This window comes from Haliotis asinina, chromosome 9, assembly GCF_037392515.1.
Source record: "Haliotis asinina isolate JCU_RB_2024 chromosome 9, JCU_Hal_asi_v2, whole genome shotgun sequence".
In the NCBI taxonomy this organism is placed as follows: domain Eukaryota; kingdom Metazoa; phylum Mollusca; class Gastropoda; order Lepetellida; family Haliotidae; genus Haliotis; species Haliotis asinina.
In genome coordinates, this window is record NC_090288.1 from 24,347,214 (window position 1) to 24,360,878 (window position 13,665).

General features: G+C 41.9%; 1 protein-coding gene across 1 annotated transcript in view; it reads left to right on the plus strand.

The window, feature by feature from the left end:
* Positions 1-13,665, plus strand: part of LOC137295791 (ciliary rootlet coiled-coil protein 2-like) — a 205,512-nt gene that overhangs the window by 25,950 nt on the left and 165,897 nt on the right. Inside the window, exons 7-8 of the mRNA XM_067827340.1 lie at positions 6,472-6,655; positions 11,971-12,148. Of these exons, the coding sequence (XP_067683441.1) occupies positions 6,472-6,655; positions 11,971-12,148 (362 nt within the window). The remainder of the gene's footprint in view (positions 1-6,471; positions 6,656-11,970; positions 12,149-13,665) is intronic.

Here is a 13,665-nt window from a genome sequence, read left to right on the forward strand (position 1 = left end):
TGGAAAGAAGAGTTTAAGTGACACCTGATTAGGACTCCATTCTCCTCTCAAGTCCTCTTTGGAGAGGCCCTTCTGGAGGTGTATAAAGAACATGCCAAATTGAAGAACACAGAGGTGTCTTTATCGGCATTTGAAGCTCTAGCATCTACCTTTTGAGATAAATCGGGATTGCGCGGCAGAGGCAAGAGACGGTACATCCCGAGACAAGCTTCAGTCAGATCTGCCTTTACGAGAGGTCGCGGCCAAGGCTTCACAACATCTGAGCATCGCAGGCCAGCTGATACAACCAGGGATGCCCCTGCCACACCTGGCAGAGGGAAGGGTAAGCACCCCTACTCTAAGCCCCCAGCCGTGCCAGTGTTCGCTACACCAGTAGGCAGGAGACTGGGCATCTTTTGGAGGAACTGGTCCTCAAGGATCCCTATGTTTCCAGAATACTAAAAAAGGGCGACAAACTACCTGTTGTACAGTCTCCACCATTGACGTCTCAGCCGGCAACATGGGAGGATTCAGAGGCGTAGTGTCAGTTGTTGACTCCGACAAACTACACGATCCACAACCTGGCAGTGTGCAATGACTGTTACCTGATGGAGCCTCCACACTTCAAGATGGTGTCTCTAGAACAGGTGCTCCTCAAATTGACTCCAGGTTGGTGGCTGTGCATTCTCGACATACAGGATGCCTACCTGCATGTCCCCATCTACACCAGCTCACAGGAAGTTTCTGAGGTTTGTATTTCCACGGCCCCATGGCTATTTACCAGAATCACAACACACATCAGTTGGTTTCTTCATTTCAGGCAAATAGAGTTTGACCCATACATAGACTACTGTCTGCTCAACCAGTGCAAACCTCAGTTGCTACGCAGACAGGTGGACTTTACCATCCGTCTCCTAGAACAGTTAGGGTGGATGATCAACCGGGAAAAGTCGCATTTACAGCCCACGCAGGAGTTGGTGTTTATTGGGGGCCTGTTCCAGACACAGTACGATCGTGTTCAGATCACCCTCAGCTGATGGGGAAAGATCTCCCAGTTCATAATGAGGGGTCTGTCAGAACCATTGCTCCTCAGAAAGTGGCAGTCTCTGTTAGGCCTTCTGACGTAGTCGCTTAACAAGCAGGGGGCATCTGATGTTACGTCCGTTACAGAGGTACCTCCTCCCGTACAGTACACCAACAGGCACAGTACACCAATACCTGCACTGGTGGACGATCGAGTCAAATGTCTGCGACGGAGTTTGTTTGACCAAGTTTGTGCAGGACCATGAACTATTTGTCGACGCATCACTCCAGGGTTGGGGTGCGCATCTCAGCAATCGAACAGTCTCGGGGCTTTGGTCCGACACAGAAGCAAACTGGCACATCAACAATCTTGAGCTGGAAGCAGTGCTTTTAGCTGTAAGTCATTGGGTGACCTACTACTCTGATTCTGGTTCCAGTGACCTTCACGAGAGACCTGCGGCAGTTTGGCATGCAGAGAGAATCAATAGTGGTCTGGCTGCAACAAGGCATATGTAGGATCTTAGATACTGACAGTCCTCAAGAGTCCTATACCGCCGTCCTGTCTGTTGTATCCATATGCTATAGACCTATGGTAAGGTAAGTAAAATATTTATTAAAATCTAAATATTTTAGATATTTAAATACTTACCTTACCATGGGGCGATCAGTCGCTCCCAACGCTGGATGCTCCTCCCCACTACGGACTCTTCAGAGCAGGAAGTAAAAGTGAAGATCTTGTGGAGTCAGCGCGCATGCACAGTGGGGAGATCCAGATACTTCCGTATCATGACAGTCGTCAATTGTGAGGTAGCCATGCTAGATTGAATGGCAATTCAGCTCCAAAGCTTGAGGTAATATGCTATAGACCTATGGTAAGGTAAGTATTTAAATATCTAAAATATTTAGATTTTAATAATTAATATTCTCAAACCTTATGCAAATGTGCAGCTGAAACAAAATCTGCATCCAGGGGGTTAAAGACTGGCAGTGCAAAGCACTGAAATACTAGGAAGTGAAACCGTAAGTTATCATAACATGAAGGATCAGGCATGATTCCCAAACATTAATAAAGAAAAACAACAGGGAAAGATTCCAGATGAAAAAGAAAATTAAATTACTGAAGAAATTACTGAAACTGCTGGCCTGATACAATTACGACTGGTGCTGGGTCCTCAGATTGTCAATTATTTTAGTTTTGAATCCTCACAAAGGTGAGATAAGTCTTTGGCCCTGGGTCCTGGTTCAATAGCTACAGACTGACTAGCAATTTAATTGGACATATCTACCCTGGGTTACCATGGGAAATGATTTGACATTGCGGATTACAGAATGATTTATATTAATCCTTGATAATAAGAATCCTCGTATTAACAAGAAATAGAATAACAATGGTAGCCACAGAGAGTCGGTACAACTCTCTGGGCTGAGGGCTAGAGTTGGTCTGAGTTGGAAGTCTAAACCCTTCTGCCCAATACTTGGAATTAGTGACTTATTTATCTTAACTTGAAACAAAAAAAAGGATTATGGTTCGTTAAAAGATACAAAATGGGTATGCCCTATAATAGCCAATGAAATACTGAATATACAGAGTAGGGTGTGACCTATTGAAATAACCAGGCAGAGGTGGGGGGAGGGGGTTGGTCCTATTAATCCTATCTTAAGTGACATTAATCCCGCTGGCACATTTAATGTATGCTCGGGCTAGATCTAAACAAGCCTGTTTTGATGTGTCAGGTATAATTGCTTGGATTACAATAGATGTGCTTCACTGGGCCATGGCTTAATGACCCAAATTAAAAATGTTTGCACACTGTTGTACTAATGATATGTTTTCTTCAAAGAGGCTCATTAAACTGTCTAGATTCAGCTTTTGTCTTAATGAACGGTTTGTCTAGTCGTGGCGTTTTGAATAACTCAGGCTAAGAGTTATGTACAAACATCTTTAAACAATGCACTTGTAATTTGAAACCCTTGTGGAATTGTATATCTATGAAATTAGTTTATGCTTTAAGCTGGTGTCTTTTTCTACTACTGATCCTGATGAAATTAATATTCTATATATATATTTCCCAATATCTGAATCCTAATGTATAACGCTTGTAGTGGTAATCAATGAATTTTTGTATAAATTATTATTCCATGATATAGATAAAGAAACTGTGCATACAAAAATTTAAAAACTAAATTTATCAAACCTGTGTAGACACATAAGGATTTAAACTTTAAGATAAGTGACATGTATCCAACATGTATGTACTTGCCACATTCCGTAACATCAGTGGTTTCATCCTTGAAGCGAGCAATACATTGTTGCACATGCATTCCGGGACAGAGAAACGGAGCAAATGAATGACACAAAAGACTGTCGCTTTAGAAAGCTCAGCCCCTGCCCTTGAGATCATTAAAATTGAAACACACAGCATGCAAAGGATAAGGTCTGCACAACATCATGAGGCCATTGGGATGGTCTCAACGTCTCCAAGGGGAATGTCTCAACGACATCTGACTGCACATATCCACTGCCACTGGAACAGAATTTCTGCACTGATGAGATGCTACCAGAACACAAATGATGTCATTGATCGGCCATGTTCTGGACGTCCACGTATAACAATGCCTACACAGGACAGATGAATAAGGGTGACCTATCTTCACCACAGGTTTCAGACTGCAGTGATGACTGCCTGGACCATCCCAAGGACTTCACCGTATTCACAACGTTTATGTCATCACAGGATCAGACCACGACATCCTGCCATATGATCTATCCTGACACAACGTCATCAAGCAGCTTGCCAAGTGTGGTGCAGAAATCATGTCCGCAGACCCTTGTTTTGGTGGAGAAATGTTGTTTTTACAGATGAATCCAGGTTGAACATTTCCCATAGTGATGGACGTCAATATGCCTATAGAGAACGTTATGCTCAGGCCTGTGTCTTGGAGACGAATCGCTTTGGTGGTGGTGGTGGTGGTGGTTTCGTGATGATTTGGGGTGGAATAACAGCACACCAAAGAACTCCTTTGAGGACAACTTAACTGGTGTGGGCTACAGGGATCAGATTCTTCAACTTGTGGCAATTCCTTTTCCGCAATGTTGTGGCCAATGCCTGCCCTCATACAACAAGGGTTGCTGTGGATTTCTTGCAACACCACAACGTTAACTTACTGCCTTGGCCTGCAAATTCACTGGATTTCTCCCATCTTCTCATCTGCCAGATAACGTCTTTCACCTTGCAACAGAACTTGAGAGAATCTGGTGTGACATACCACAAGCCTTCCTTCTATGGGTCATTGATGCACTGCTGTTCTCAATGCCGATGGTGGACATACCTGTTATTGAGCTTTTGACATGGTTGTTTGACCCATTCTCCCTCCTGTGGTCTCATGACGTCATTGATTGACTTTTCACTTTTCACTTTTCTCCCAAGTTGTTATGGTTTCATGATCCCTCCATGAAAGTTTATATGTACCTTTGATATTGTTGAGATATTTCTTTATGTGGCAAGTACGTATTGTAACAATTTTTCCATGCTCACACCCAGAGTCACTATACTTGTGTGTTATTTTTGTGACAGCATTTGGTGAATGTGCCCTTGTAATGGCACAATAGACAATGGTAAAATTGTTGAATGACTGGTGGTTTTCCTGAAGGAAGAGGACCTTGATTGTCTGACTTCACTTTGCTGCAATACTATCATTTGTGTTTGTTAATATTCCCATAAACACCACTAATGAACAAATCAGATTTTATGAGGCCCTTGTTTTTGTTGTTTATCTTGTCTCATCTTGATTTATGTCTTTGAGATAATGTAAACAGGCATAAAATGTAAAAAATGATGGGTTCTGTTATGTTCAGGATGGGCATACAGGTTATACAAAACCACCTTTTAGAGAGCTATTATAGTATAAATACAGGATGGTGTCTTCATGTAAATATTGCAGACTTGATTACTTTTGTATGTTTTACCATAGAACTGGAACTGATTGGTTTTGAGATTATAAATTCAATTAATAATATTGAAACTAAATAAATAAATAAATAAATAAAATTTAGGTCAAATCTGATATAAGACAAATCTGTCGGTTCAAGGCTGCTTTTGATGAAAAAAAACTGTTGTCAATGTCGATGAATGAGTTTATGTTAATTCAGACATGGATAAAAAACTCACTGAATTATATACTGAATTGGAAAAGAAACATCACCCTACCAAAAATTTAATCTTAATTATTTTTTCACTTTCTACGTGTCAGCTAAACCTGGTTTGTAGCCAGTGTTCAAGAAAATTTGCTTTCAGATTCTGTATTTGATACAAAAAAACATGTCATCAAATTGCAGATACTAATGTAATGATGGGATGATTGTTTTTGCTTATTTCATGTAAATGACGATGCACATGCATCCCAAGGTGTCATACCTATAAGAAGAGCCACTGAATATACACGAATCATTCACTGTTTAACAGTAGCGACATGCCATGATTATCAAGGTAACAGAGGGTCCAAGCTTTTAGGAAGAATGTTCATGTTCGAAAAACATACCACCTGCAGCAACAAGTCCAAGCCACTGGAAGCATAGCTGACTATCCTCACAGTGGAAGAACGCCTGCGACAATGTTGAGGCAAAATCAGCAGATTGTCCTTCATCACCTGTAAAATTGTTTTCATGGACAATCACCAGAGACCAATCAGTGACGACACAGTACTGAGGCGTTTGGGGCAGAGAAATGTCAGATGTCAAGAGCCTCACTGTTTGACATCGTCATGCTCATCTCCAGTGGGCCACACATCAATGGAATTGGCATCACCGGGAGTGGTGAACTGTAGTCGTCTCCAATGAAAAACAGTAGTCCATCTCAACAGCTGATGGCAGAGCAACAAGACTTTCTCCATCTCCACAGCATACAAACCCTTCAATGGCCTACTCTCAGTCCAGACTTAAACCTGATAGAACACTTGTGGGACAATATGCAGAGGAGGTTCAATGATGTGTGACCAAGGCCGTCAAGTGCAGCTAATTCTCTCAGATGTATCTCTAGGCATGGACACAAGTTCCTATGGCCTTCATCAACCGTCTCATCCACTCCATGTACAGATGATGCAACACTGTTGTCAATACTCAAGGAGGCCATATACAATATTGACTTTCAGATCTCATTGTCAAGCCACCTGTTGTCAGTTTGACTTGTAATTATCTGAAATCTGTTTTATAAGTATTGATGATCAAACATGTCAGTTGTGAAATGTTTCCAGCATTTATCTATGGTACTTACATGTGATTAAATTAAACTGATTACCAATTTCCAAAAAAGAGTGACATTTCTTTATGGTTCAGTGTACATAACCAAATCCACAAAATTCCTTTCTCCTCAGTCCTATAAACAGGACATTTTTAGAGGACTTTAACGAATTTGTTGACAACATATATCCCACTTTTCCGTGATATTCTTGAGAATTAATGTCTTTCAACAGGTTTAACTGGGATCGGACAAGGTCTGAAAGTTTAGCTAAAGAGCGTCTGGAACAACGTTCTGGTCATCGCCCAATGAGGACCAGTGGAGTTGTGACTGAAGTTGATAGTACTGATACCAACCGACTTGACATGCAGATACAGGTGGTGAGAGAGCTGGAGAGGAAACAGTACTTGGAGAGAGAGGTGATTGGTAAACTCTTGCCTTTTAGGGAAACATGACAAAGTAACATTATTAAAGACCTCAAGTTGTACAGTATTATCCCTTTAACTAGAAAGTTGATGTTGATGAGGAAGTTATATGCAAATAGTTTTATACTCAATTCATATATAGACATTGGCAGCAGTTCGGCAGCCAGCTGAAAGTCGACCCATGAAGGTCCCAGGGTAGAATAGGCCTTCAGCAACACGTTGGTTGACACATGTCATCGTTTCCCAATTGCACAGATTGATGCTCATGTTGTTGGTCACTCGATTGTCAGCTCCAGACTCAATTATTTACAGAGTGCCGCCATATAGCTGGAATATTGCAGAGTGTGGCGTAAAACTAAACTCACTCACTCAGTCACCCAGCTGAAAGTCCACATTGAAATTATGGTTAATTCACATTTTGCCTTCATGCTATTGAGCAAACATGTTCCACAGAGTATCAGATTCCTCCTCCTCACTTCTGAAGCAGATTTAGTTTTCCTCCATCATGTTTTGCATTCCCTTTTGTTTCTTGCAAAAACACTGATTGCTAATGTCATAATTTGAGCAATTTGTTCTCAGAGTTCAAACTGTTTGACCAAACACACCTGCCATCATGTTATCAGCCAATTGGTTGGTTATTCATGGTGTATTACATGGATCTCATAGATGGTTCCTTTTTCACATATTTGAGTTTTGAAAAAAAAAACCCCAATTTTCAAAACTCAAACAAGTGAAAAAGGATTTCAGTTTATACATTCATTATTCTCATTTGTACCCAGATGAACAGTAAGTACTGCAGTTGTATGAAACAGATTACTGCAGTTGTATGAAACAGATTACTGCACTCACACCTGTCATATACCATGTATCTTATAACTTGTTTTTTTCGTTGTCATGCTTATTATGCTTATCTCCTTCTTCTATGCGAATGATAGTGGAACACCTCAGTATCTTGTAGTACCCTTGAAATCACCCATGAGTTGCCATCCTTAATAAATATGGGGATAATACCACTAACTGTTTGTTGTTAACCACTGCTGAAATTCATAATGCAAGTGATTTGCCAAGTATCTTGCAGGGGCAGTCATGTGTTGCTGGTCAGGACTTAGCCATATCAAAGAGGAGGTTTGCTACTACTGAGTCAACATCATCAGAGAATAAATGGCAGAAGTCCTCATTGTCTGTGGCGCAGAAGAAGCCATCTTCATCGTGAACCTTATTTCAGTACGACCATGAATCATCAGAGGTCGTGTAATGTAGATATCGGGCCTCGTGCCGAAGCAGACATTTATGCTGATCCTACAATACTGTTCCTGTAAGAATTACTAGAACGTCAACACAGACCACTTCCACTGTTCGAGGATCATCCTCTACAACCATGACAGCTGCACAGCTATTTGAAGACCAGCCTCCTGCAACACAGATGTCTGTCATCAGAGACCACACCAGCATAGCATCATCGCAGTCACAAGAAGTTGCAGATGACGTCTCAGTGTTCTTGAATGCCTGATTCACACCACATCAGTTCCAGTCTACAAATCAGAAGTTTGACCTGTGTGACTTTACAATGCAGAAAGAAAGGGGGGCATGTTAGAGCTCAAACAACATTAAAGGTAGCTTGGGCCTTCAAGAACTTGTTTTGGAAAGATCTACATCCTCATCCAGTAAGTCAACGACTGTAGTCAACATTCGTAAAACGCTTACATTCCAGAAAATCCTGACCTTCGGGAGACTTGGCTGTCATGGAGGAAGATAGTTGCACAAACGTTCCGGAGACTATTGGAGACTACCAAGTCACATCCTCGAACCCTCAGTGGAAGGATCACAGAAGGAAGGTTTGTGAAGGCAGAGTTCTCCGGACCCAGAAATATCTGAGGGAATATTTACAGAAGAAGAGGGAAACTATGTCTTCTCAGAAGCAGAGTTTACATCCTGCATTACTAACAGTCTGGACTTGGCATCTCCCTCCAAGGAATTGGATGGAGCATTAACCTACAGAAGTGCAGAAGGCAAACAACAACAACTGGCGCCAAAGGAAACTGCAAGAGGCCATCGAGATCCGGAGACAGAAACCAGCCATCAACCGCGACCAAGGAGTGTACCTACCAAGTGCCTGGGACTTATTGATAAATTAATCTCATCTACCTGTGTACATTCTATCTATGTAATTCATGTATAGCCTATCTACCCGAGTACATACTTGTGTTTGTACATCACCAACCCTCATGTAACATGCTCACCCCCTATCGTGTGTTATGTACATCATCCTATCATGCGTAATGTATCACCATTGGCTTCCATCCTTATCCCCAATCATGTTATGTAAACATATCCAATCAACTGTAATGCATTACCATTGGCTTCCATCATTGTTATCTTAACTATCGGCTTCCTATCAGTGCTTGTTTATACTAGCTTTCGTTAACTCATTCCACTTGTTACTTTGTTATTGTTTTACCTGTACATATAAATACACCTCTGTATCCCTTTCTCAATCACCTGATGAAGGAGTAAGCATTAACTCCGAAACGTTGTGTTCTCTCATAAAGAAGTTGATATCCATAAAAATCTTCATTCTTATGTATTTTTCACTTCTAAATGACATTCAAAGACCTGCAAAGGAGTAGAAATTCTCCAGCTCAAAGGTGAGAGAAGCTCTTTTTCAGTTGTTCATCCTGAAACAACAGGCGCAACTCTGGGAGAGGGCACACTCCCAGGAGTTCCTGAGGATCAAGACATTAAAGATGGGGCTCAGAACGACTGGATACTTCCACCCCAGTGATACTGGGAGAATTGCAGCAGACCACATAAATCATCAGAAGTCAAGAAAATACCTGAGATTCCTATTCAGAGGTCGACACTTCCAGTGGAATGTCCTGTCATTTTGAATATTGTTGGACTTCTGGTTATTTACATGAATGACCAAGAACATTGCAACATTATTAGGTCGTTGAGGTCTACCCAGTGCCTTCTACTTGGATGACAGGATACAAGTTCATCAAAAAGCCGATCAACTCAAACGGCAACTAGACTTTACCATTGTAGAAAAACTGGGTTAAATTCTATCCTAAGTACAGGGCAAGGGGGTGCATAAATGTATATTTCATCATTACATACCACGTATAGAATAGCTGTGTATCGGTTAGTCTTGTAGTACATTGTTTCACTTGCCTCTGTTACGGGATAACTTTCCAACCGGGGTGACTGTCCATCCTAGCGCTAGATACATTGGGTAGGCCACATGATTGGTGCTAAATATGTTGGGTAGGCTGTGATTGGCATGAAGCTGATGAAAGTGCGAGAACTACTTGCTCTACTATGCTCCTTCAAGCTGTAAGACAAGCAGGAAACAATCAGAGCACCAGCCTGTGATCTGAGCTTAGATCTACAACAGCTCAAGAGTGATGTCTATGAACCACTAGAGCAGACTGCCTTTGAGCTACTCTCACAGAAAATTCTGTTCCTACTTGTCCTATTCATGGCATTTTGGTTTTCATGTGCTGGACTTTGGACGAACTAGATTTGACACAAGAGACTGTGCTGCAATACATCTAGGGCTTCAATAAAATTTCGTTGTGAAGAATCAGTTGCCTGGATAACTGGACAGGCAGTTCCACCTCCCAGCATTATCTACGAGGCATGTGTAGAAGTCTCAAGAAAGACAATATTGTTTTGAATGAGAGTCATCATACTGTGGGCCTACAAAGCAGAAGGACTAGAACCTCCATAGCTTCCATCCCACAGGAACTCAAGAGTACTGGAGTCCACTTTGACTTGTTGATAACCTTTACTCCTGACAATTTTGGTTGAGAGTCCATGGCAACAGTTTGGACCAGACTTGTGTTATGATACGGGTCTGGGTCCCAGTGAGGGTACCAGTGAAATCCCTTACTTAACTGGCGTGCTGGTTTGCTTGGGGGAATTAACTCAGCAAAGAGTCTGAAGTCACAAGAAGCTACTTACAATTTTATTTACAGGGGATACAACAAGGGTGGCCACAGAGAGTTGGTACAACCCTCTGGGCTGAGGGCTAGAGCTGACCTGTGTTCGGAGTCTAAACCCTACTGATGGACAAATGGAGTTGGAGACTATTTAACTACAATTTAAACAATACAAAGATTGTGATTTGCTGACTGATACAAAAATGGGTGTAACCTACAATAGCCAATGGAATATAGAATAAACAAATATAGGGGGTGTCCTACATTAACCTTCAGTGACCAGACAGAGGGAGTACTTAATCTTTTATTCCTATTCTAAGTGGCATTAATCTCGTTGGCACATTTACTGGATGCTTGATTGCTTACTCTGGGCTGGATCTTTAACGACCCTTAACTGGTGTTTGCATAATGTTATTTTATTGTAGGTGATGGCATGTTTACCTCATCAAAGCAGTTTATTAACCTGTCTAGACATAACCCTTGTCTTAGTGAATGGTTTGTCTTACAGTGAAGTTCTGATTACCACAGGCTAGGATTTTGACTCTAGAACATCTGTGAAATTGTGTGGTCATAACTTATACCTTTTTCAATGAATGTCTGTGAGATAAGCTTTACTACTTTTGACAGGAGTCTTTGTCTAAGCTATTACTGATACATGATGAAACTAATATTCTATATTTATATTTTCCTAATATTTGAATACTAATGTATTGCTTGTATTGGTTAAAACTAATAATGGATTTTGTCATGAATTATCATTTCATGATACTAGCATGAGGCATAAGGGATACAGGGCATATCTAAGGACATCTGATGAATCCACTAAATGGCCTTACCCAACACTGATTCCATCAGATTCTGGAAGCATCATAAGCATGAGTCAGGATAAGGAAAATGTGTAATTTTTAAGATAAGATTAAAAACCGTCCCAACCTCCCCACAGAAGGAGGGTTTCCCAGTAGATTCATGTGATGGGCATATTCAGGAGAGAGAGACAAGCATGGTTAGTTATGTGACTGTTTGGCAGGAAAGTATTCAAGGGAGACAACTCATAAGTAAGTGAACTACAGGGAACTTCCAGGGATTCAAGTGTTCCACTATCATATTCATAGGAGATAAACATAAGCATGAGTCAAGATAAAGTATAAAATATCAGTTTTGTATACAAAAATTACATGCTTCTAAATGAATCTTGACTTGCTTTTGCTGATTAAATGTTTTTAACACCTTGCTGTAAGATAAAGGATATCAGTGTAGTAATCTCTATTCCAGGAGTTTCAAATTCACCAAACCCATTTATTTCTTCCAAGACTATGACCTCAGTTAGCTTTGATGATTCAAAATATTCCCTTTATTACTGTTTTACAGGCTCTCATTCACATGCTACAAGGACAAGAGATACAGGCTGCAGTGAATGGTGCAATGAAAATATCAGCTACAGAACGCAAGAGACGAGCAAATATGTTGAGGAACCAACATTTCACTTGGCGTGAGAGTGTTCAAAGTGACAGTCATTCCACTGCTCATGCTGATATGCTGCAAGAAGGTAGGCACTTCCACTTCTACATTGAGATAAGTACTTCCACTGCTACACCAAGGTAGGCCCCTCCACTTCTACATTGAGATAAGTACTTCCACTGCTACACCAAGGCAGGCACCTCCACTTCTACATTGAGATAAGTACTTCCACTGCTACACCAAGGTAGGCCCCTCCACTTCTACATTGAGATAAGTACTTCCACTGCTACACCAAGGCAGGCACCTCCACTTCTACATTGAGATAAGTACTTCCACTGCTACACCAAGGCAGGCCCCTCCACTTCTACATTGAGATAAGTACTTCCACTGCTACACCAAGGCAGGCACCTCCACTTCTACATTGAGATAAGTACTTTCACTGTTACACCAAGGCAGGCACCTCCACTTCTACATTGAGATAAGTACTTCCACTGCTACACCAAGGCAGGCACCTCCACTTCTACATTGAGATAAGTACTTCCACTGCTACACCAAGGCAGGCACCTCCACTTCTACATTGAGATAAGTACTTCCACTGCTACACCAAGGCAGGCCCCTCCACTTCTACATTGAGATAAGTACCTCCACTGCTACACCAAGGCAGGCCCCTCCACTTCTACATTGAGATAAGTACCTCCACTGCTACACCAAGGTAGGCACCTCCACTTCTACATTGAGATAAGTACTTCCACTGCTACACCAAGGCAGGCCCCTCCACTTCTACATTGAGATAAGTACTTCCACTGCTACACCAAGGTAGGCACCTCCACTTCTACATTGAGATAAGTACTTCCACTGAGTAGTATATACAATGGGGGTTTTAAAACACTTTCAAGAAAATTCTCTACAAAGCCTTATTTACTAAATAAGGCTTTGGTTGGGCCCTTAGCTCTTGCTACTGTTACCCCTACTACTTAACGTGTGTTGGAGGTAACACTGTGCCGTACGGTACGATCAATAATTCTTCTCTTACAAACCCCCTACCCGGCCCATCCCTCAAGTAGTATAAGTTAGGTTCGTCGGCTTTCATATCCACTTTATCTATGTTGTAAGTTTTGACTGACCATATAGGATCGGTGGCCCGCTTACGGCTATCACCCTCGTGTTCCCCCGGCTGGTATAGATACCTCACTAGGGCCCTATCTGGTATCTGTTTCTCCTTCCCACGCAATGGAGTGGCCGACTCTGCAACTATTGATTTTAGTTTGATAGCGTCTGCCGGTTTCTTACCGGTGAGACGGGTGACTTCATGGTTGATTGCCGACACCACCTTGGGTAACCTCGTGACCCATTCAGTCGATCGTTTTCCAGGGGTGACCATCTCCCTAGCATACTGATGGCCGAACAAGCGCTCAGCCAAAGTCCTATTAAATCTCTCAACTATGGCTTGGCTGCGATGGGCTCCGGCCGTGCCATGCCTGACCTTTGTATCGTGTTTGGCTAGCAGTTGTGACACGGCACCCATGAACTCCTGTCCGGGGTCAACTTGCATCTCTGTTGGCCACGTCAGCGGGCTGCGTTTGTATATACGTTCGAATCCTCTGG